The 21356-nt window shown below is 39.2% G+C and overlaps 4 protein-coding genes across 6 annotated transcripts; 3 read left to right on the top strand and 1 right to left on the bottom strand.

Annotated features, from left to right (window-relative positions):
• Positions 1 to 889: 889 nt before the first annotated feature.
• On the top strand, positions 890 to 4992 carry fam162a (family with sequence similarity 162 member A). Its single transcript, XM_042399103.1, has 5 exons — positions 890 to 1077; positions 2745 to 2846; positions 3293 to 3404; positions 3795 to 3903; positions 4106 to 4992. Exons 1-5 carry the CDS (start codon positions 1035 to 1037, stop codon positions 4220 to 4222), a joined length of 483 nt encoding a protein of 160 aa, XP_042255037.1. The 5' UTR covers positions 890 to 1034; the 3' UTR covers positions 4223 to 4992.
• Positions 4993 to 5539: 547 nt separating this feature from the next.
• kpna1 (karyopherin alpha 1 (importin alpha 5)) lies at positions 5540 to 14660 on the bottom strand. Of its 2 annotated transcripts, none has more exons than XM_042399100.1 (14): positions 14582 to 14660; positions 13424 to 13557; positions 13098 to 13211; positions 12870 to 12969; positions 12308 to 12402; positions 11913 to 12044; positions 11531 to 11619; positions 11273 to 11372; positions 10916 to 11079; positions 9791 to 9869; positions 9576 to 9701; positions 9343 to 9470; positions 8623 to 8798; positions 5540 to 7667 (listed from the first exon to the last, which is right to left on the bottom strand). In XM_042399100.1, exons 1-14 carry the CDS (start codon positions 14631 to 14633, stop codon positions 7480 to 7482), a joined length of 1677 nt encoding a protein of 558 aa, XP_042255034.1. In that variant the 5' UTR covers positions 14634 to 14660; the 3' UTR covers positions 5540 to 7479. The 2 variants fall into 2 exon arrangements, with proteins under 2 accessions (XP_042255034.1, XP_042255035.1); XM_042399101.1 differs by lacking the exon at positions 14582 to 14660 and adding an exon at positions 14420 to 14523.
• A 1467-nt stretch (positions 14661 to 16127) lies between these two features.
• On the top strand, positions 16128 to 17144 carry nanos2 (nanos homolog 2). Of its 2 annotated transcripts, XM_042399716.1 has the most exons (2): positions 16128 to 16523; positions 16557 to 17144. In XM_042399716.1, the coding sequence occupies exons 1-2, from the start codon at positions 16359 to 16361 to the stop codon at positions 16839 to 16841; spliced, it is 450 nt and encodes a 149-aa protein (XP_042255650.1). In that variant the 5' UTR covers positions 16128 to 16358; the 3' UTR covers positions 16842 to 17144. The 2 variants fall into 2 exon arrangements, with proteins under 2 accessions (XP_042255650.1, XP_042255649.1); XM_042399715.1 differs by having other exon boundaries at positions 16146 to 17144.
• A 1329-nt stretch (positions 17145 to 18473) lies between these two features.
• Positions 18474 to 20858, top strand: LOC121888488. The gene is made up of 7 exons (XM_042400030.1): positions 18474 to 18630; positions 18748 to 18892; positions 19017 to 19130; positions 19791 to 19935; positions 20072 to 20220; positions 20305 to 20444; positions 20592 to 20858. The coding sequence occupies exons 1-7, from the start codon at positions 18531 to 18533 to the stop codon at positions 20741 to 20743; spliced, it is 945 nt and encodes a 314-aa protein (XP_042255964.1). The 5' UTR covers positions 18474 to 18530; the 3' UTR covers positions 20744 to 20858.
• The last annotated feature ends 498 nt before the right edge of the window (positions 20859 to 21356 follow it).

Genomic DNA, 21356 nt, shown 5'->3' with positions numbered 1-21356 from the left:
ATAATCAGTCAGAGGGACCAAACCACTACTTCAAACCACAATACTTTAAATACATTTTGCTTCTAATACTTATTTACTTATTTGGGACTTTTATTTGTAATGGAGTATTTTTACATTGTTGTATTGGTACTTTTACTTAAAAAGGGATCTGAATACTTCTTCCACCACTGGTTATATATATATAACTTGTTATGAAATGCACTGGTGTTTCCCAATCTTTTTCATTAAGGGACCCCTATTGAGTAAACTGATGACCCCTGACAAAGTGACATATGTTATTGATACTTCATATTATATTCAATGTATAACAATAACAGCACAGAACAACATATACGACTGTCGCACGTAAAACCATGATGTCCCACATTTCAAACCACATTTTCCAAAGTGGTACAATGAAAAATGGACTGAAATAAAAAACATGAAACATGTCATCACCATATTATAGCATATTTTGATGCATAAATATAAACATAAACTCAATGACACAGATTTAGATGATTAACATTAAATTACTCTAAATCCTTTTTCACTGATCTTTGACTGGACTTCACAGTAAGTACTTCTTGTTGGAATATTGCATCGCCGTGAAATCATGTGGTTTCAATTACATTCTTATTTGATGATTATTTCAATCAGGCGTGTTGCACGGGCTCCTGTGGTTATGTGACGGGGTCCTGTTGATGGTCACCCCACGAAAGATCTCGCGAGACTGATAATTTTAACACAAACCATGATCTTCATCCAAACCCTAAACAAGTGTTTTCTGTTCATAAACCTAACCAGACCTTAATCACAGTTCTGTCACACCATAAAATACATAATTATTTTGTGCAACGCGCACAATGAAGAAATACCACGTACAAATATCGCGAGAGTTGCACAGATCTAGGGTTAACCATGTAGACACAAGTGGGCTGCATTTAAAGCTGCAGCTAGTTGACTTTCAACATCTGACGGAGACTTTGTGTCAGCGCGGTTTCATGGCGTGATAGACTAATTTAAATCTTGTTTACTTTATTAAAAAAACCAACATGAATCTCGTCAGGTCTCGCCTTTCCATCGGCAACCTCTTAGGTTCGTATAATTAACTTGAATTTCTATGTTTGTTTCGATTTATATCTGCGTCTCCTCGTCTTCTTTTGGTAACTTCATCGTTAAATTAGCAGTTGTAGAGGCAGAATAATCTCTCACAACAATATTTTAACACATTTGACGTTATTTGCCACCTGTTAAACTGTAATTCAGTTAAATTACCTTATTGTTATTTGGTTGATACGGATGTGAAAGGTGTGTCACCCGACAGTTACAGCATGTTGATAGTCCGATGTTGTTCCTGTATTATGAAATGTGATCTGGACATATAAACACTTTGACCTAGCTGACTTTGTTTTATTGTAATACGATATTTTAGGCTTATTCTTATCGTGAAACTAGGCGGCATGTTATGAAGTATCTTGTGTTTTTGTGCTTATTAAAGGACAGGTTCACAGTTTTTTTTTCAAGTCTGTCTTAAAACAACAGCCAGGTGCCTAAATGAACATTGAAATTGTTTTTTTTCTTTCTGTAATCATTCCCCCTGTTTATACTGGCTAATAAAAGATCCTTTCAAAATGCACTTACAATGTAAGCGTTGGGGCCAAAATCCACAATCGTCCTTCTGTGCAAAAATGTATTTAAAAACTAATATGAAGCTTCAGTCGTCCAAATGAGTCAAATCAAGTAGATATCGTTCAACGTTAGTCTTTTTAGAGGCAAAGTCCCTCTTTTTGTTATTATACTTCCACCACAGCTCAACAGAGAAACACTGTCCGAGGGAACACAAACAGGTAATTTGATGCTAAAAATACTGTAAATGTGTCAGATATCCACTTGATATGACAAACTCAGACTGCTGAAGCCTCATGTAAGCTTTTCATAAACCCTTAATTGCATTTTTGTACAAAATGACTGTGGACACTGGATTTTGGCCTCCATCACTTACACTGTAAACACATTTAAAAGGGGATCTTTTAATAGCCAGTATGAACAGGAGGAATGATTACAGCAAGGAAAACCTCTTTCTGTGGTCATATTGGCACTTGACTGTTTTAAAACTGACTTGAAAAATTGTGAACCCATCCTTTAAACCCATGAAATGCACAAATGCTTACAACTTACTTTTTTGTACAATTGTCTGTTGTAGGTCCAAAACCAAAATATATTCAGTTTACTATCATAAAAGACTAAAAAAGCCAGAAAAAATAGTCACATTGGAAAAGACGCAACCAGTGAATTCTGGCATTTGTGCTTAAAAAAACACTTGATTGAGAATTACTTGAATTTTAATATAGTTGCTGATAACTTTTCAGTTAATAGACTAAGTAATTGACTAATTGTGATTAGAGCTTCAATGATTAGTCGATTGTAATTGTTTCAGTAAGTTTTCAAGCAAAAATGCCAAATGTTTTTTGTTTCCAGCCCCTCAAATTTGCCGATTTGCTGTTTTTCTTCGTCATATGTGACAGTAAATTGAATATCTTAAGGTTTTGGACAGTAGGTCAAACAAAACAAGCAAACTGAAAACATCACCATAGGCTCTGAGAAATTGTGAATGACATTTTTCTTTTCACTCTTTTAACACTTCATCTACTAAACAATTGATCAATTATTCAAAGAAATAATCAGAAGACTATAATTATCAATAGTTGCATCTCTAATTGTGATAATGATTTTTTTTTCTGCATGTTTTAATATTTCGACAGGTCAGAGGAGCAGACAGGTCAGTGAGACCTGGAGCCACAGAGGGATGTGCAATAAACCACAGGAGGCCAAAGCAGAGCCTCCGCCTTCAGCTCCAGCACATGGTAGAGTTCTGGATCAATTCAATCACAGATATTCACCACGACTCCTTTGCTATTTTAACCTCTAATCCAGAATACCGTGTTATACATCTGATTAAATCCATGAAAACTGAAAGAATTGAAGAACTGAATTACTACATATATACCAACTTAACTGATAACTTATTTTTCTTAGAAACCATTTATTTAAAGATAAAACATCTCTAAAATGTTTGTCAGTGGATTGTGTACCTCACAGGATGTTTGTTGCCGTCATTGGCAGTATGTGAACGTTTCTGAAGTCCCAAAGGAAAGAGGGACACAGGAAGTCGGGTCACAGTTTGGGGTGATGCAGCTACTGACTTGGGGCTTGTGAAATTGAACTTCACAGCTTTTTGCGCAGGATGTGGATCCACTGTTTGTTTTCGACGGATTTGTGGACTTAATGCGTGCTATGTTCTTTCTTGCAGCACCTCGCCCCGGGTTTAGAATCCCAGGCTACAGACCCTCCCCATTGGACAAGAAGATCTTGGTCTGGTCGGGACGCTTCAAGACAGCAGACCAGATACCAGAGCTTGTGTCGTAAGTAGCCTCTTCCTGTTTACACCAGACCTCCCAGCACACTCGCGTCCGATTGGCACTTTGCTTGATTTAGTTAAGTTACATCACAAGAACAGAGCTAACTAACGGCTGCTGCTGCTGCGGGTAGGTGGTCGTCCAAGACAGCTGCAGTTCAAATGAGGCGTCTGCTTGTGGCTGGAGGTAATTACAGCGTCCTGGCATCAGGGTGGAGATCACATGTGATCTGCTGTTGTGATAAAAGACCTGATTGTCACGCACACAAACTGCAGACCTCCCAGTATGGGAAAAAAAAACGCCTTTCTATAAGCACTGATTGACGTCTTCCACATTATTTTCTGTACATTAATAAGAATATTGTTTTTGATGTTTGTACACCTGCCTGCGCCACAGGTTTGAGATGATTGACGCCGCCAGAAACAGAATGAGAGTGAAAGCCTGCTATGTGATGATGGCGACTACAATAGGGGCCTGCTTGTTGATGGTCTTCCTGGGCAAAAGGGTGAGTGACAAAAGCTTTGTGTTTGCATGTATTGTTTTTCTATGTATTTGTTTACAAAAAGAGGTTCGGATAATGTTCAAGAACAGTTTGCGTCCTTAAAATTTTGCTTGTAGCTGTGAAGAAAGAAATAATCTAAATGTTACTGCTGTTTCTGATGAGTTTCAGGGTGAATTTAAATATCATCCTCTGTATTTTGTTACAGGCTGCAGGCAGACACGAGTCCCTAACGGGTCAAAACATGGAGAAGAAAGCTAAATGGAGGGAGGAACTACAAAGAGAGAGGGAAGCTAGTCTTTCCCTGTCTGAGAAGGCTCAGTGATGGAAAACTAGCGCCTACACAATTACGTCATTTTCCCCAAATATTGGGCCAACAATGTCCCTGTTCCTGCTGTTTAGTACGTACCACAACTACAGAGCTCTCCACTAGAGTGTAGAGCAACCAAAACTTTTCAGAGCAGTCTAGCATCAGCTTTTGCAACCAGGAGACAAATATGGATTATGTAAGAATTGTGAAACCCAATGAAAGGTTTTATCTTTGAAGCGAATGTATTTAGGGTATAAACTGGCACCTGTTTGTTGAGGAAATGGTACTCGCGCTTTTTGTAGCAAGGATTTGTGAGGAATGGAAACCCACAATATGACTTAGCTGAATACTTTTAATGCAGGTTTCAAGTGCCACTGGGTTTTTATATCTACTTGTTTGCTTCAAGTACACACAAGTATGATTCTCAGACAAGAAAACTGTTAAACAGACATACAAATTTCCATTTCTCGTTACGATAATTAGGTTTTCCTTCAGTGCTTCTAGTGAAGTTCCAACGTGTACCTCTCAAGCTTTCCGACTTTTAAGCCTTAGGTATTAAATTTGCCTCAAAGGCAGGAATCTTCTGTGTCTTTCCGTTAGTAAAGACAGAACAGCACTAAAGAGTTTCAACTGGTCTTCATTTTTCTGATGAGAAGTGGATCAGACATGTGATCCATATGCACAATGGTCTGTCCTGTCCTGATTATCATGTAATGTGACATCCACAGTATGTTTGTATATAGTAAGCACCACAAAGATCGGTTCAATAAAGTAGTACTTCTTGAGATTTCTCTGGTTTGGTTTCATTGTAACTCAAAAGTTATTAAACTAACAACAAAACAAACTATTATTTCCTCATAAATACTGAGAATGTGGCAAGTGGTTGTTTGTTGTGTGTTCAGTATGTAGTTTGTGGTTCAGCTTTCCCTGGAGTCCTAATTAAACTGCAACAATTTTGATGATTGATTAGTCTTTTAAGTCATTTTTTGAAGCAAAAATTCTGATTCCTCCTTCTCAAATGCGAATACTTCTTGTTTTCTTAAGTCTTATGACAGCGAACTGAATGTCTTTTTGTGTTTTTGGACTTTCAGTTAGATAAAATATGCGATGGGAAAACGTCACCCTTGGCTCTATGGAAACTGATGAGCATTTTTCACTATTTTGACAGTTTAAAGACCAAACTAATGTCCAGAAAGTAATCAGTTATGAAAATGATAGTTGCAGACCAACACACAAGGTTCAAGTACTGCCATTCCTTTAGCTATTTGGCATCAACTTGATCAAAGACTGTATACTACTAACTACAATGAAACGTAGTCACTTGGACAGTAGTTCATGAAACGGCTTTTATGCAAATGGCATAACAGGGGACAGCTGCACAAACTCAATACAACAAACAGTAATGAACATGTAGAGCTGGTCATCTCTCGCAGAGATTTTGACAAAAGTAAGCAATGTAAAGAAGAGAACTCGGTAAACATTCAGTTTATCTAACTAAGGTGATCACCAGTATTTTCAAGTTTTAATCTGGATTTTTGTTGAAATTATCTGGAAGGATTTCTGTAGAGCAAGGATTATGGCACCATCAGCAACATGAAAGATGCTAACCCCAAACAAAAAAAAAAGTTTAAAAATAAAGAACAATGTTTTCAAAACCCAAAAGCTGATTTATGCGTCAATGATTTGACATGATCAAATTAGAAAATACTACCTGAACATGGGTTGGAAAGCCATGTTTTTAGACTGCTCACAGCTACGTTGCCAATTTTCCAGAGTCTGATTGGTAGAAATTTCTTAGTCAGAATGAAGTTGTTCGAGCTTTGCTGAGGCAGCATGATCTACTGATTGTAATTAGTGTGCTAACAGTTTCAGTCCACAATATGCTTGAGTCCCTTTGTGGGAGGGGTAAACAGTGAAATACGTTGTAATCCTTGTCATACCAGAAGGGGACCGAGGATACAGACCACCACCTCTATACACCTCGCTTCCTGAGGAGGGAAGAGCCGTGTCATCAACCAATTAAATAGTTAATGTAAAAACTAAGGTATATTCTCAATGAGCAGGCATCAGTCCTGAACTAAAGTGCTGCAAATGAAATGAAAATTATGATAATAAAAATTCCCGCTGGTCTGCTGCTGCACAGATTCCAGGGTTCAATAGTCTGTTTTTGTCTTGTCCAAGTCTGTCCAATTGTCTCAGTGCGAGGGAAGACTCCAATTTCCCATGGTTCCATGGGGTTATTCACATCACACCAGAGGCAGGAGGCAGTCAAAAAGCTCTTCAGGATGGAGCCTGTGCAGGTGGAAAGTCCCGTTACTGGATGAAGGAATGCATGATATGAGATCCAGGAGGGAACGCAAGCAGCCTGGTTTGTCACTGACAAGCTCCACCCCTCAGCGACACAGTCAAGTTCCTAATTTGTCCATCTGTGGTCACTTATCCAATGGCTGGAGAGCGGAGGTGAGGGAATTCACCTCCATTTTTTTTTTTTTGAGTCGTTTAAGTGCCTTTCGTAGAGGTCAGGTGAGTCCTTGAGTCGGGACTGGCCACATGGCCCCGCTGTGGGCAGTTCAGTCCAGTGACCACAGTCAAACGTGTGGTCGACGTCTCATGGTCAGTCCAGTGTTTAGGTTAGATCATTCTTCTCCGTGTGTGTGTGTGTGTGTGTGTGTGTGTGTGTGTGTGTTTGTCTGTGTGTGTGTGTGTGTGTGTGTTTGTGCGTGTGTGTAGGAGGGGGAGGAAAACAATCATGTCCATGTTTGTCTGTCTTGTGAGTCATTAATGCTTCAATCAGACAAGCTGTGCAGTCCTACTATCTCCCGCAGGGATCGCCAATCTTCTGGGAACATGGGAAGGTGGGCGGGCTTTTCATCTGGGATGAGCTGAGGAGGAAATCCAAAAAGATTAAAATGGGGATGGTGTTACTGGGTACCTTTTGGGAAGCAGTAGGAGATGCTGGAGCCTGAGCAGGTGGTTGCCGAGGAATAAGGCGCAGAGTTGAGCTCAGCGCAAGACAGAATGATGAGTGAAACCTTCACAAACTGGCTGACAAGACTGCAGAACTTGACCCACTTTGGACGTACGCACACATGTGCTCCTTTAATATTACATTTTTCATAATCATGATAATGATTAAATCAATCTCTCCGACAATGAGAAGGGAACGAAGGGGGGCCCTAGGGTTGCTGTCGCCCTTGATCACGGCAGTGGGCAGAGTGAGAGAAATGAGCGGAGGTGAGGATGAAGGTGGAGCACAGGGGGAGGATTTAGCATTATAGCTGGAAGCCTTCCATCGGGGCCTCGCACTGCTGGAAGAGGAACTGCTGCTGCTGCAGGTCGACGGCTGGAGCCAGAGACGGGTCCTCGTCTTCAGTGTTGAAGTAGCGCTCGATCAGGTCGAAGGCCTTCTGGTAGATTTCCTGGTTCTCGTGGCCCTGAAGAAACTCAAGCTTATCCAGACCTGATGGAGAAGGGAGGAATATAACAATTCATCAATTTACAGGAAATTACATTTCAACAATTTAAAATACTGATTAATCGTTTAAGTCATTTATCAAGTAAAACTGCCAAATATTCTCTGGTTTTAGTGTCTCAAATACCAGGATTTGGTAATCTTGGACTGTTAATATCAGTGTGGTTTCTGGGAACTTTTACTATTATCTGACATCTTACAGAATCAAGGATTCATCAGTTGATAAAAAAAAACAACTAACAAATAAATTAATGAAAATAAATGTTAATTGCAGCCCTAAAGAAATGTGCAGTTATATCACAGCAAGTATTGACTCCATGATTTCAAGGCTTTCAGACAACACCGCAAGATCCCATATAGTAGACATGTTCCCCAGATTTTCACCTAAAAAAGGTTTTTTAAAATCAGGACCTTTCTAATAAATTCTACTTCACAGCTGCAGTACTTAAGTATAACTGAAATCAATAAATTGGTCAACAATGTCAAAAATTTGGTTTATGTAACTTGCGTTACTGTGGTGCATAAAACCATTTTGGTCCTTTAATTGACAAGCAGCTGAGCCACATGAATTCTTTACTACTACTCTACTTTTTTGTTTTGGACTGAACTCTTGCATCACAAATGTAGAATAGTTATTGTTTATCTGGAACCTGCTTAATTTGAATAAACAGACCCAGTTTTTGCTCTGAAATGCCAGAATGCAGAATTTGTCATGTGCATCATTTACATATTTGGATAATGTGGGAAAAATCTTTGTTGGTGGTCAAATTACAACTTTGTCAGTTGTAATTTGACTTCATGTGGTAAATTGGAGCAGGAGATTTTTTTCTTTTGATTTTCTTCTTGAATATAGAACTGTTTAGGTAAAAAAAAAAATCTTTAATATAATGAGCGTAAATTTAAATAATTCTAGTGGACTATCATTCAAAATGCATTCACTTACCATAGGCCTCTTCGATGAGCGCACAGTAGGGGTTGATGCCTTTTCCCCTCTTGGCCTCCAGTTCTCCCAGTCGCAGGATGTTCTCTAAGCCATTCAGAGCCACCTGCACTATTTTGGAGTCCATAAGTGTGAGCAGGTCACACAGAGGTTTTATGCAGCCGAGGTCCACTAAGTGCCTGCAGGGGGCAGTAAACAAAACACACACAGAATAGAACCATTTCATTGCTGTAATAATACAGAGCAAATATGTGTCTTTGGCTTAATAAGAGATACAAAGTATGTTCAGCAAACTGCACATCAACAAATAAAACTATATGTCTATGCCAATCTACTGCCTAAAATGATGAATTCTAGTGTAATTAGGAGTAATAGCCCATTTCCACTATGGTGTAGTTAAAATTTCCTCCATTATTTTGTGCATGCTGTATGTAGACTAGGAGTTTTGTGTTGTTTTTTTTTTACATTTATTCATTTTTGTCAGTTTTGAAATAGTCTTTAGAGCCTTAAATCTACCTTTAAATTAAGTGGTGCTTTTGTTTAAGGTGCTAAATGCTAGCTCTGAATTAGTTCTTAACTGTGGAGTAAGCTTATCACTGATAAGAGCTAGTCATCATCCATGAAGGAACATGCTAATATTTAATGGCTGTGAGATCTTGGAGAGCCCACATATTGGCTGCAGGCAGCAGATAGCATGTACTGTTCAGGTACATGCTGTCTAACCTGATCTGCTCCGCAGAGCCCCCCGAGGTGGCGTTGGTAATGGCCCAGGCTGCCTCCTTTCTTGTGCGAAACTCTGCTACTTGCAGGATACTTATGAGAGGAGGCAGCAGACCTGCATCTATCACCATCTGCAAAGAGGGAGACAAAATGATTAAATGAGTCAACTTTACAAACTCTCAAACTCATGAGTAACAGTTTCCAGGCTATTCACACAGGAACACGCGCACACACACCTGTATTTGTGCTCGGTTCCCTGCAGTGATGTTGGAGATCGTCCAGCAGGCTTCCTTTTTGATGGACTCCTTGGGGCTGCTCAGAAGGTGAAGTAGGGACTGCAGTGCTGAACAGTTTAGGATCACCTGGGGCCATAATGCAAATTAGTAAGAAACATTCAACTACTTTTTATCTAAGTAGCATAACTTTACATGTGTGCACATGCTGCCTTTACCTGTGTCTGTAAATCATCTCCAGTGACTATATTACCAACAGCCCGCAGTGCAGGAGATACCACCTTATAATCAGAGTGCCTGAAACAAAACAGAGTTGTGATCACTGTGTGTTATTTTATGCTTTCTGTTGTAGCTGCTGCAAGTTCAAGGCATTTCATCACATGGTATACGTATGCTAGTATTGGGACTTTTTAAAGTGCAGCATATTCTCCTGACTTTTGTTGTAGTTTATCTTGAAAACTCATTATATGTATCCTGAACAGAGGTTTTCCAAGTAAAGGGAAAGTGTTTGTTTGCTGGTAATTCAAATACAGTTGTGTAAATACAGTTTGTCAAACTTGAATACTGTCAGCTCACCATTCATAACACACCCACATCTAGACTGTCACACCCAATGTAATGGTGACAAATTGCGCACATGGGAGGTGTTTTCACACATGTAGTTTATTTGCTGTGGTCTGAATCAGTTGATGAGATGGTGAGCTTCGTGCATTTTTCCCTTAGTTTGATTTCTTTTCACACAGAGAAAAATCCAAGCGAGCCAAAATGCAGCACCACAAGCCACATGAGAACCTTCACTCATTGATCAGATGTGTCTGGGGCGGGGGCAAGACCATAAACACAGAGAGAAGGTCCTGAAGGAGGTCCACTCGCCAAATACAATACACGACATTGCGCTAGTCCAGGTCCGACCTCTATTCCTTCTCCAGCTAGTTGTTAGCAACTGTTTAAGTCGTTCATCTGCATCCCACTATGCAAAACACACTTCACTACGGGAGCTATTTCACTCAAATTAACTTGCGGAGAACACCTAGTAGTTGGGTAGGATCAAGGTCAGATCACATTCCTACCACAAACGAACCCCTTCAGAGTTCATTTGGGATTGGACTGAGACCACATCCTCAAGGGTCTCGGTGCGGTTGTTTTGGTCCACATCTGAGTGCAATTACTTTGTTCACACCTGCCCAAACGAATCGCACCAATTTAACCAGACTACAGAGTGAAGGTGTGAAAACACCCTCAGTGAAACATAGTTCTTTGGTGTTATCAGCTGGCGTCAGCGTAGGGCCCTTCATGTTTCACTAAGAATAAATCTCTCTCAGTATTATGTGTTTAAGGCTTACATCAGTAACTCCACCAGCCTGCGACAGACTCCTGAGTCAATAACAGCCTGGATTTTGTCGTTGGGGCCATCAGATAGGTAGGAGAGTGCCCAGCATGCATCAGCCAGAATGTCTGTGTCGTTGACAAACAGCAGCCAAGAAAGCACACTGAGACATGGGGACACCTGCAAAACATGGTGCAAAGAGAGGTGGTGAGTGGGAACATGTTGGTGTTAAGTTCAGTGGGATCAACTGTTTCCCAGTTTATATAAGAGCAACTTCATTCAGCCTGTGACCTTGAAAAGTGAGATACCAAGTAGTTAATCCATCTGAGAGGTGTACTGTTCCCATAGTGATATATTTATCTTGGCAAATCACCTTAGTGAAGTCTGGAGGTGGGTTCTTTCCTCTGCACAGGTTTGAGAGCGCCCACACTGCATTCCTCATCATCGTTAGACGATTCTGTTTGGCCAATAATCTGCAGGAAGAGGTTGTTTTTTGTTTTGTTTTTTACAAAGTATGTTTTTACCAAGGATACAGAATCTAGAAACAGTAATGTATATTAATGACTTTTCTCTCTATTCTCAAGTGTCAGTGAGAAAGAATAAGACAATGTGTCACTGAGATGCTACTTACTGCACCAGGGAAGGCAGAATGTTGCAGTCTATGACAAAGTCTCTGCATTCTGTGCTATCTCCTGCTATGTTTCCCAAGGCCCACACTGCCTGCAGGGCAAAGCAATTATTCAAGTCAGACAATAACATTAAAATGTATAATATTCATTAACAGAAATCAGTACAGGATAACAGACTTGCAAAATGTCAGTGGTATTCTATTAAAATGTGAACACCTGCTTAAAATGTTTTTAACACTTAAATGTTTTATTCAACCTCATTAATTCAGGCAGGCAAAGTGTACGCTATTATTTACAACATATAAAGCACTTGAGTGACTTTCCGAGGGAAGACAATTAGCTGACAGAGAGCATGAATCCTAGGTAAGTCTGAGTCCTCCTTACTTGTTCTTGTACATCTTCGAAATCTGAGCTGAGCATCTCAATGAAAATGGGAACAGCTCCTGCTTGGATGACCACCCGCGTCTGGTGAGATGTGCCTGATGCAATGTTGGTCAACACCCATGCAGCCTCAAACTAAGACAATATTGAAAACACATGAAAAACAGATTCATTCATTACCTCATGTTGGTCACAGGTTTGATTTTAAACTGTTAAACAGTCTCCTACTGCATGACACACCACACATACAGTATGAAGTATCTGACATTCAGCACCTAAAAAATAAGGTCAAAAAACTGCAAGAGAAATGTGATGCTTTGAAAAGTAAGTTTCATGCCTCCTCAGCTCAGTCAACCTGTGCACACCTGCACTGTTACTGAGACTTGTAGGAAATGTACCTGCAATGTGCAGTTTTCTCTTCTCTTCAGGAACTCGACAAAGCGCTCCACCACCCCTGGAGTCGCGATGACTTCATCAATAGGTGGGTTGGGTTCTGTGTGAGACATACAGAAGGAATAAGTGACGAGGACAACATGTAATATAGCCGTACTTATCACAGCATTACAGTAAATCACATGATAACATACAGAGTGAATTTTAACAGTAAGTAAATCTAGTTTAGTATACCACCTTTCACAAAGCATAAAGTGCTTCACAAGAGTCAAATTGTTGAAAAAAAGACCATAAAAACAATAAAAAACAAAGAAACAATAAAACATAAGCAACAAAACACCTTAAAAACACACAAAAATTACAAACACTGAACAGCATTAGGCGAGACAAAAGGCCAGTTTGAATAAATGAGTGGTGGAAATGAGCTATAACACAATGGAATGCTGTTGCAGCAGTAAGAAACAAGCCAAGGTGGCAGATTTTAAACATTATGAAACGAGTTTTATTGGAGAAAACTGCTGGCATTAACAGAAATCAATACACAAGGAACAGCTAGTGCACCCTTACCTTTAGAAAGGAGTTTTCTAAAGCGCTGAGTGCCTATTAGTTGCTGCTCAGGAGAACTGGAGAAGATCATTTGAGTCATATCCTCAGAGATCACCCCACCCTGTACAGCACAGAGATGAAGACTTGATAAAGCACATGAAACACTTCCACATTTCACTTGATATGCATTGTGTGATGACTGTGAGGATCTTGTACTTTATTATCGCTGACTAGTTTGATGTTTCTCACCATGAGTGGGTCCATGTTGTTAGCCTGGGACTCCAGGTAGCCGCTATCGGCCATCCCATCGTCCTCCAGGATGCCATCATCCTCCACTGTGGCAACATTCCTCCTCTTAAACAGCTGGAATGTAACAGTATTTAAATGAATAATTTACTAATAATTTACCAATAATGTACCTTTCTAGGTACATTTCTTCTTCACTTTTATATCGCTAGGAACACAGCGTGCAACAGTGGTCTGTACAGAGTGGCCACAATTTCTTCACTCCACAATAAAGCCCATTAAACCCACTGCTGTGGAGATCTAAAGTACTCCCTCCACTCCTGGCTCACCTGTTCATCCTTCTTCTGTTTGCGGAGCTGTAGGCCTTCCTCTTCCCTCCTTCTTCTCATCTCATCTGTGTTGAGAGACTTGTTCTTGTAGCTCTTGAGTCGTGCATTGTCCTTACCCTGACTCATTGTGTAGCCTGAGAAGATGCAAACATATATCACAGATTTAGAAAATCTAATTATTTGGATCTTAGATCTGTATTGATTTCACAGTATTAAATATATAAATAATAATATGTATCTTCAGACTTATTTATTTATTTAATATTTATTTGCATAGGGACAAGTGTATAGCATGAACTTAGCTTGCAATGCTCGTCCCTAGATGGACTTAAAATACATAAACGTCTACAGTAAAATACATATGAAATTGCACAACACACACACACACACACACAACAATACAACACGAAACTCGAACAACAAAGTATATCCAAGCAGTACAAAACACAAACAACTCACAAACATACCATAAAAGACCTTCAACCAATGTTTAGCGTTTGTAAATTGTAAAGATTGTCAAGACAGTGAATCAACATAGCTTGCTACATTGTTATTGAAACTTGAGGTGCGGCTAACAGAGATAAAAAGGCTCATATCACTCAACAAACACATCAACAAATGAGGGCATACAAGGATACTAGCTAGCTAGTTAGCTTTATATGTATTGACACTGCGTGATCAATTCGCCATCAAACATATATTTCTATAAGGATTAAAGGTGCTGCTTCCCCTTAGAGTATCACAAAGCTGGAAAACACACGGGTTTATGTTAAAATAACAGAATAGTAGATACTAAAAACATATCCGTTGTTAGCACAATATACTAGCTGACGTAGCTAACGTTAGCGCTCAAATGCAACGTTAACCGTTAGCTCACGCGACAGAATCAAACCGGACCAGTGTTTTACAAACGTCGCTGACATCGAGAATTACAGTCTGAATATGAAGCGTTTCGACACAGAGGCTCGTAAATAAATGTAATTATTGTTATATGACCTGTCAAATTGGGCTCCGTAATCCCCTGATTCGCTAGGCCGCCGTTTCTACAGCCGTCGCCGGTATGTTACTGCGCATGCGCGAGTTCGGCCCTTTTTAATTCTGCGATGGAGCAGGTTGAGAACAGCTGAGAGGAGGGATGATGAAGAAAGTTGTACGAACCCTTAGCTTTGATACTTTTCTGGGGTGGAGACGCGCCGGCGCCAGACGCCATCAGGTGGACTTATGGCTCGTCTGTGCGGCCACACAGACAATAAGTAACAACCTAAAGCATTAGAAAAACACTGACGTGAACACAATTAACACCAGATGGAGACAAAAACAACAAACATAAATAGCCTACATGCCCATAATAAATAATAATCATCATCATCCATATTCCTGAAAACAAAAGTTGCAAATAGAAAATAAGAAGGTGATTTAAACACAAATCAAGTTTTATTTATATGCCATGTTTCATACACAGGGAATGTGCTTTACATGAAAATTACAAAAAGAAAAAAAAATCCTTTTTAACGTCAACATTCCTGGTCAATATTTTGTACATTTCATTCTCTTCAATTAAAAATTTAAACCTGTTGCCACTCACTTAGAATATATTTTAGCCTACATTTTTTTTACTGTAAAATTCTTTCTTATATTATTATATTATTTAGGATTACTTCATTTTGTGTATATTTTTGACTGTTATTCACCACAACACCAAGGCAAATTCCTCATATGTGCAAACCTACTTGGGAATAAACCTGGTTCTGATTCTGATCTGACATAATCATCATCTATATTTCTTGAGAATAAAAGGGGTGATAGGGAGATGATAAAAGAGACTGACACTCCAAATCAACAGATATTAGCCCAGCATGTGTGTGTGTGTGTGTGTGTCAGACAGAGGTCATTTGGGGGTGAGGTGTGTGTGTCCGAGTGTGTGGGGGGGCTTGCAGGTGGCCATAATTGCTGACAATCAGAATTCAAAAATGACCCCCACCCCCCCAGTCTCTCTCTCTCTCTCTCTCTCTCTCTCTCTCTCTCTCTCTCTCTCTCACACACACACACACACACACACACACACACACACACACACACACACACACACAGTCATGCTTCCATCACTTCAGAGGACATTACATTGACTTAGATTTATTTTCTGGAGATTTACCCTAACCTTAACATAACCCTAAACTTATTTTACTATCTAACTTTAATCCAAGTTTTCACTCTAAAATGACTGATTTTACATTAAGAGGACTTGCTTTTTGTATCCATAAGGGAAGCAAGTCCCCACAACACGACTGTGTTAACAGATTTATGTCCCCACAACATGAGGAATACCTGGACCACACACACACACACACACACACACACACACACACACACACACACACCACCTTTTGAAAGGTCTATTCGCTTTGTTTAATTTTTCCTGTTTGTTGTGTTGTGACTGAGTCATAGCTACAATTTAATCTCATCTGCATCTTCCAGATCCTCCAGATGTGCTGCAGTTTGATATTTTGTTGTTTGTGTTGTCACACATATGACTTCATGTTACAAGTTTGTCTTAATGTCAATTTATATTTGATACAATTACTGTAAATAAAAACTATAAACTAACATTGATAGAAGTGTTAACATTTTCCAGGACCCATACTATAGGCTATAATGCCACATGACAAGGAGGCTAAGCTAAGATCAAAGGTGATCTTCAAAACTACACAATGAGAGTCTCTCCTCTCTAAACACCTGCTGTCTGCTTGAGTGACCTTATAGCCATCAAAATCCCAACATTGTTGCACTTTAGGGCCATTTTCTCTCCAAGCACCTGTCATCTGACATTTGAGTGACCTTACAGCCATCAAAATCCAGACATTTCTGCACTTCAGGGCCATTTTCAGATGTCTATAAATATGCCACGCGTAAACTCTGCGCAAACTCTTCTCCAAAAATGACAGCTACGCAAAGACAACTGGCGTTGAGGAACTCCCTCATCTCTGATGGTGACTGCTTCGACATGTGGCATGACTACATGAACCTGGGCAGACTGCTGGTGAAGCTGAGTGCTGGGCGTGAGACGGACCACAAAGACTCCGAGGGGCCCAAGAAACAGGAGGCGGCACCTTGGAGCCACATCTCTCGGTCGGAGGACTCCAAGAACTCCACAGGGAGCAGTCCGGTCAGCAGCCTTTTGGACACCAGCTGCAGCAGGATAGACTACTGCCGCTTCTGCAAGCAGAACGGGGAATCTGCAAAAGTGTACCACTCACACAGGCTGAAATCAGAGGACGGGAAAGTCACCTGCCCCATCCTCTGGAGCTACACCTGTCCCATCTGTGAGGCCACCGGGGACCGCGCACACACACGCCGGCACTGCCCGCAGGCGCAGCGCCAGGAGGCTACCAGGATGCTGCCAAGGTCCCGCTTCTGGTAACTGAGAATGGACACTTGAAAAGACTGTAAATAATTACCAGAAATGTTTTAGGTCACGTGTTCATGTTTACATAGACTGTTGTAGGTTCCAGATGTGTTTCATGTTTGACTTTAAACGTTGTTGTCACTGCATGTTTGCTCTGCAGTGGTTAAATAGTTGAATTACAAACCCGTCGAGCATTTAAAAACATGTTATCAAACCTTCAAAAAGTCAAGTGTCAAAAATGGACATTTTGGAAACTGTGAAATTAAAACTGTCTACCTGTGTATACATTAATAAAAAAAAATATATGTGAAAAGTTAATAATGTTTTGGTGTTATATGTGGTGTTTGTCCCCAGGTGGCCATGTTTTCTCATTGTGACAGTATTAACTATTTGCGTTGTGGTTGAAAATAGTTTAAACCTAGTATAGTTAGTAGTACTAGTAGTTAATTTACAGTAGAAGTTCAGATTTTATATTCAGATATGGATAACAAATACATCCAAATATAGGCTGGAATTTTAGGCTTTCAATATTTATGTTCAATATTAAGTTAATATTAAGTATATTAATATTAAGTATTGCACATGTTGATACAATCAAAACTTAAATTGGATTGCTGGATTTTAAAACCTTTCAGGAAGCCATTGCATTCATGTACAATATGTGTCTCAGTGCAGAGAAATAAGACTTTCTATCTGCATTTAAAACCTTAAAAACCTCACTTGTTTGGAAGAATGCATTAAAATCTATCTGCCTGTCAATCACTCTGAATTCTTGATGGGACATTCACTCTGTGTTTTGGGTAAAGTGGAATATATGTTTCTTTTGGAATAATCTTCTGTAGTAACTATCATCATGGAAAGACAGTAAATATGCCCTATCTTGGGCTTTATCAGAGTCTTTTACGTCATAACTGCATCATACAAAAACAGAGGAAGAAGCTATCTTAACTTAAATGTTACACATCTTCAGTAATTTTAATATAGCAAGTGACATTAAAATGACCATGTGAATTATATTATGTGATGTGTCATTTGCCTGCATAGTGTGTATCTACATGCCACTCCTCCAGATAAAGCTTTCTATATCTGCCACTTGGCAGCAGGCCAACATTTCATTAAGCTCTCAAGATCAAGTTCATCAAAGTTGACATAATTCATTAGATATATATAAGACAGGAGTAAACTCTGCTCACACCCGCTGCATCACAAACTGATGTGATTGGGTGATAAAAGACCGGTTACCAAACAGGTCTGCTGGGACAAAGTCTACCTTTTGTAATTGTTTATAATTATGGGACCCAGTTATGAAGCAGAGAGTCATCTTAGCTGATATGATTTTTTTTTTTCTCTTCGGTGAAGTCCATCATCTCCATGTGTCGAAACAAACACATGGAGGAAGTCTATAAACTGTGATATAAGTTTCAAACATGCACACGTGCTGAAGGGCCATAAAAGTCTTGCTGTTGCACAACTGCATTTTTCTATGAAATAAGAGCCCCTCCACAGCCGTCTCTGTTGCACTTTCACTGCTTTCATCTAAGAATACACGACAAACGGTACGTCAAAAGTCTTTATTTGTACTGATAATGGCGTCATTTGTACTTAAGACTGAACAAACTTATAAACTGGTTGTCTTTTTTTACAAACAACGTGCATTTGCTTGACTCATAATGCTTATGTTTTTAGAGAAGCTGCATATTCACAATGGCTAAACACAACATTAGCCTTCTGATTGCCATCGTCCTGTCATTGCTTCTCTTCATCATTGCTATTGTGTTCAATGCTCTGGCAGGACCAGGAATATGTAAGTCCAAGTTTCAAGGCTCTATTTATGTGATTTCTTTTGTGATATAAGACTATATATATAAAACTCATTCATCCTTTTACATTTTAATATTATTTCGGAATTTTTGTCCCCCAGACCCATTTTTGGAGAGCACAGGTAACATTTCAGATGAGTTTACAACCCAAATTACACCATCAGGATGGACCTTTAGCATCTGGTCGGTCATTTATATCTTTCTGGCTTCAGTGGTGGCCTACGTCCTCTCTGGCCTTTGTAGGAAGTAAGAACCTGCCTTAATTTATTCTTTAAAAAACACACAAACAAGTGAAAATACAACATTTGCATTGATTTGTCTCCTGCATGGTAAGTCAAAGTATACATGTCCCTCTCTATTTTGTTTCTAGAAATGCCTATGGCTATGTGTACTGCAGCCCTGCTGTTTTGCCACATGGATTTTTTGTGACTTGGTGCCTGAATCTGGGATTCAACATTGGATGGTTGTTTCTTTGGGACAGAAGGTGAGATGCATGAGACCTTTTTCAGCCTCTGAATATGAAACAGTTCAGCTCATTGTTAGATCCAAATGAATACATTAGTGGCACATTTTTAATGAAAAATACTGATTCCCGTTCAGGGTTAAGGGGATGCTTGAGCCTATTTCAGCATGCATTAGGTAAAAGGCAAGGAAATAGCATTTGCTAGATTGTTGTCCATTGACATGTTTTAGAGAGATTTTGAGTCTTCAGGCAACCTGAGCTTTATGTCTTTGGACTAGAGGAAACAGAGGGAAACCCACAGGGTCATAGGACTCCAAAATATAGGTCATCACCTAAAATTAACAATATCATTGAGGCATGAATGTATGGACACATATTTCAGACATAAAGTATATAACTACACCAGAGGGACGTGTTTCATTTTGGAGTTTTTCCTTATCCAAACGAGGTCTAAGCAAAAATAATGTCATACGCAGAAAGGATTGTACAGCCCTTTGAGGCAAATGTATGTTCGGGATTAAAGCTTAAGGATAGATCAAATTGAAATGACTTCATGAAGAGCATATTTGCTGCATAATTGGGACATTTCTTGGCTGTAAAAATGACCAGTGTAATAAAATATGCGATTTATTTATATGCGAAATATATGATTTTTTATTATTATTTTCATCTCTTTCAAAGGTTGATGCCTGCTGCGCTGGCCTTCCTCATCCTGATCGCCTTCACTAACTACGTCACAATATTCTTCTCTTGCCATGGCCTCCATGTTTATGGAGCGTGGCTCAACAAATACCACAAAGTAGACCTGTGGCTCCTCCGTGTGTTGGTTAGTAAAGCAGCTGGCTTAGCATTGATATATGAAAAGCAAGTTGACCATCTTTTTCGCCAACATAAGTAATGATTTTATTTTGAAAACACTATGTATGGCTCTACATAAGTCTATTCTGTTGTCTTTATTACAGATACAGAATGGTATTGCCATGTATGCAACATGGACAACCATTGCATCTTTAATTAACCTGAATATTGTTTTGACCAGTAATGCAAACATGTCCCAAACGGATGCTGCCACCGTCTCACTCTCTATTTTGACTGTAATCTTGTTTGTGTGGTAAGTTCAAAGGAGACGAAAAAATCCTGTAAAGCAGAACCTTTAATATGTTCATAAAAAATAAATGTGTTTGATCTGTCACAGGTTTATCCTGGAAAACATTGTGCTTGACAAACATGTGAGGTACATTCTCACTATTTACCCTGTTGTGATCTGGGCGCTGACGGGTGTATACACGAAAAACTATGATGCTGAAGATCCAAGCTTCAATAACATCTTCATTGGTGAGAAACATCATCAATAGAATCTCAATTACATAGCTTGGCTGTTTCAGTATTACCTCTGTATATCAACATCTTGTCTGTTTTCATGCTGCAACAGGTGACTTATGCACACTAACTTTTCCCTCTGCTGTTTTATTTCCACTGTAGCTGCACTGTTGGCTTCAGCTTGTGCCTTATGTGTCTCACGCATCATTTTGGTTGTTTGGAGACATATCAAAAGGCCACTATATGATGATGTCAGCCCAGAGGTCATGTCTCCAATGGAGATTGCTGAGAAGCAGAGAAAGATATTTAAATGAGAGTGTTTATGCTAAACTTCTCTGTATCAATGCACTATATGTTTTCTGTGTGATATTTTTTACTTTTAAATGCTTTGTGTATGTTGAAATTAATGATTTTGGCACTGCTGACACATGATGAAGCTTCTAAAAATGAACTAAATGTCAAATTTAAAATGTCTAATGTACTTAGCTGTCAATGCATTGTGTACACTGACATCACTGACAGATGTATTAAATATGAATATGGAAATATTATTCCAAATATGAACATTTGTGACGATGCTTGTTTTCATGCATTTTTACTTTAGCTTTTGTGTTCTCTTGAAAATAAATATTGTTCCTCAATTATATTTCTTTGTGGAATGATTTATTGTATATAATAGCTGATAAATATTTGATAATCCTTGATCAAAAAGTAAATCAAGGATGCTTTGGTCTCATTATAATAACCAAATACAGGATTGTTGATCATTAACAGTCTTTTATCAGACATGTTTTAGGATGAACTATATATAAAACACTCTTGAATATTAATTTGTGTCTGAATACATATAGTATCATGTCCACTGTATTCTGTTGTATTGTTTTTAGGAACTAGAAAGGTAGATCTTGTCATGACAGTTTCTTGATC

Source organism: Thunnus maccoyii, chromosome 21, assembly GCF_910596095.1.
Source record: "Thunnus maccoyii chromosome 21, fThuMac1.1, whole genome shotgun sequence".
Lineage (NCBI taxonomy): Eukaryota > Metazoa > Chordata > Actinopteri > Scombriformes > Scombridae > Thunnus > Thunnus maccoyii.
Note: the sequence above shows the minus strand (reverse complement) of the source record. Positions and strands in the feature narration are given on the sequence as shown.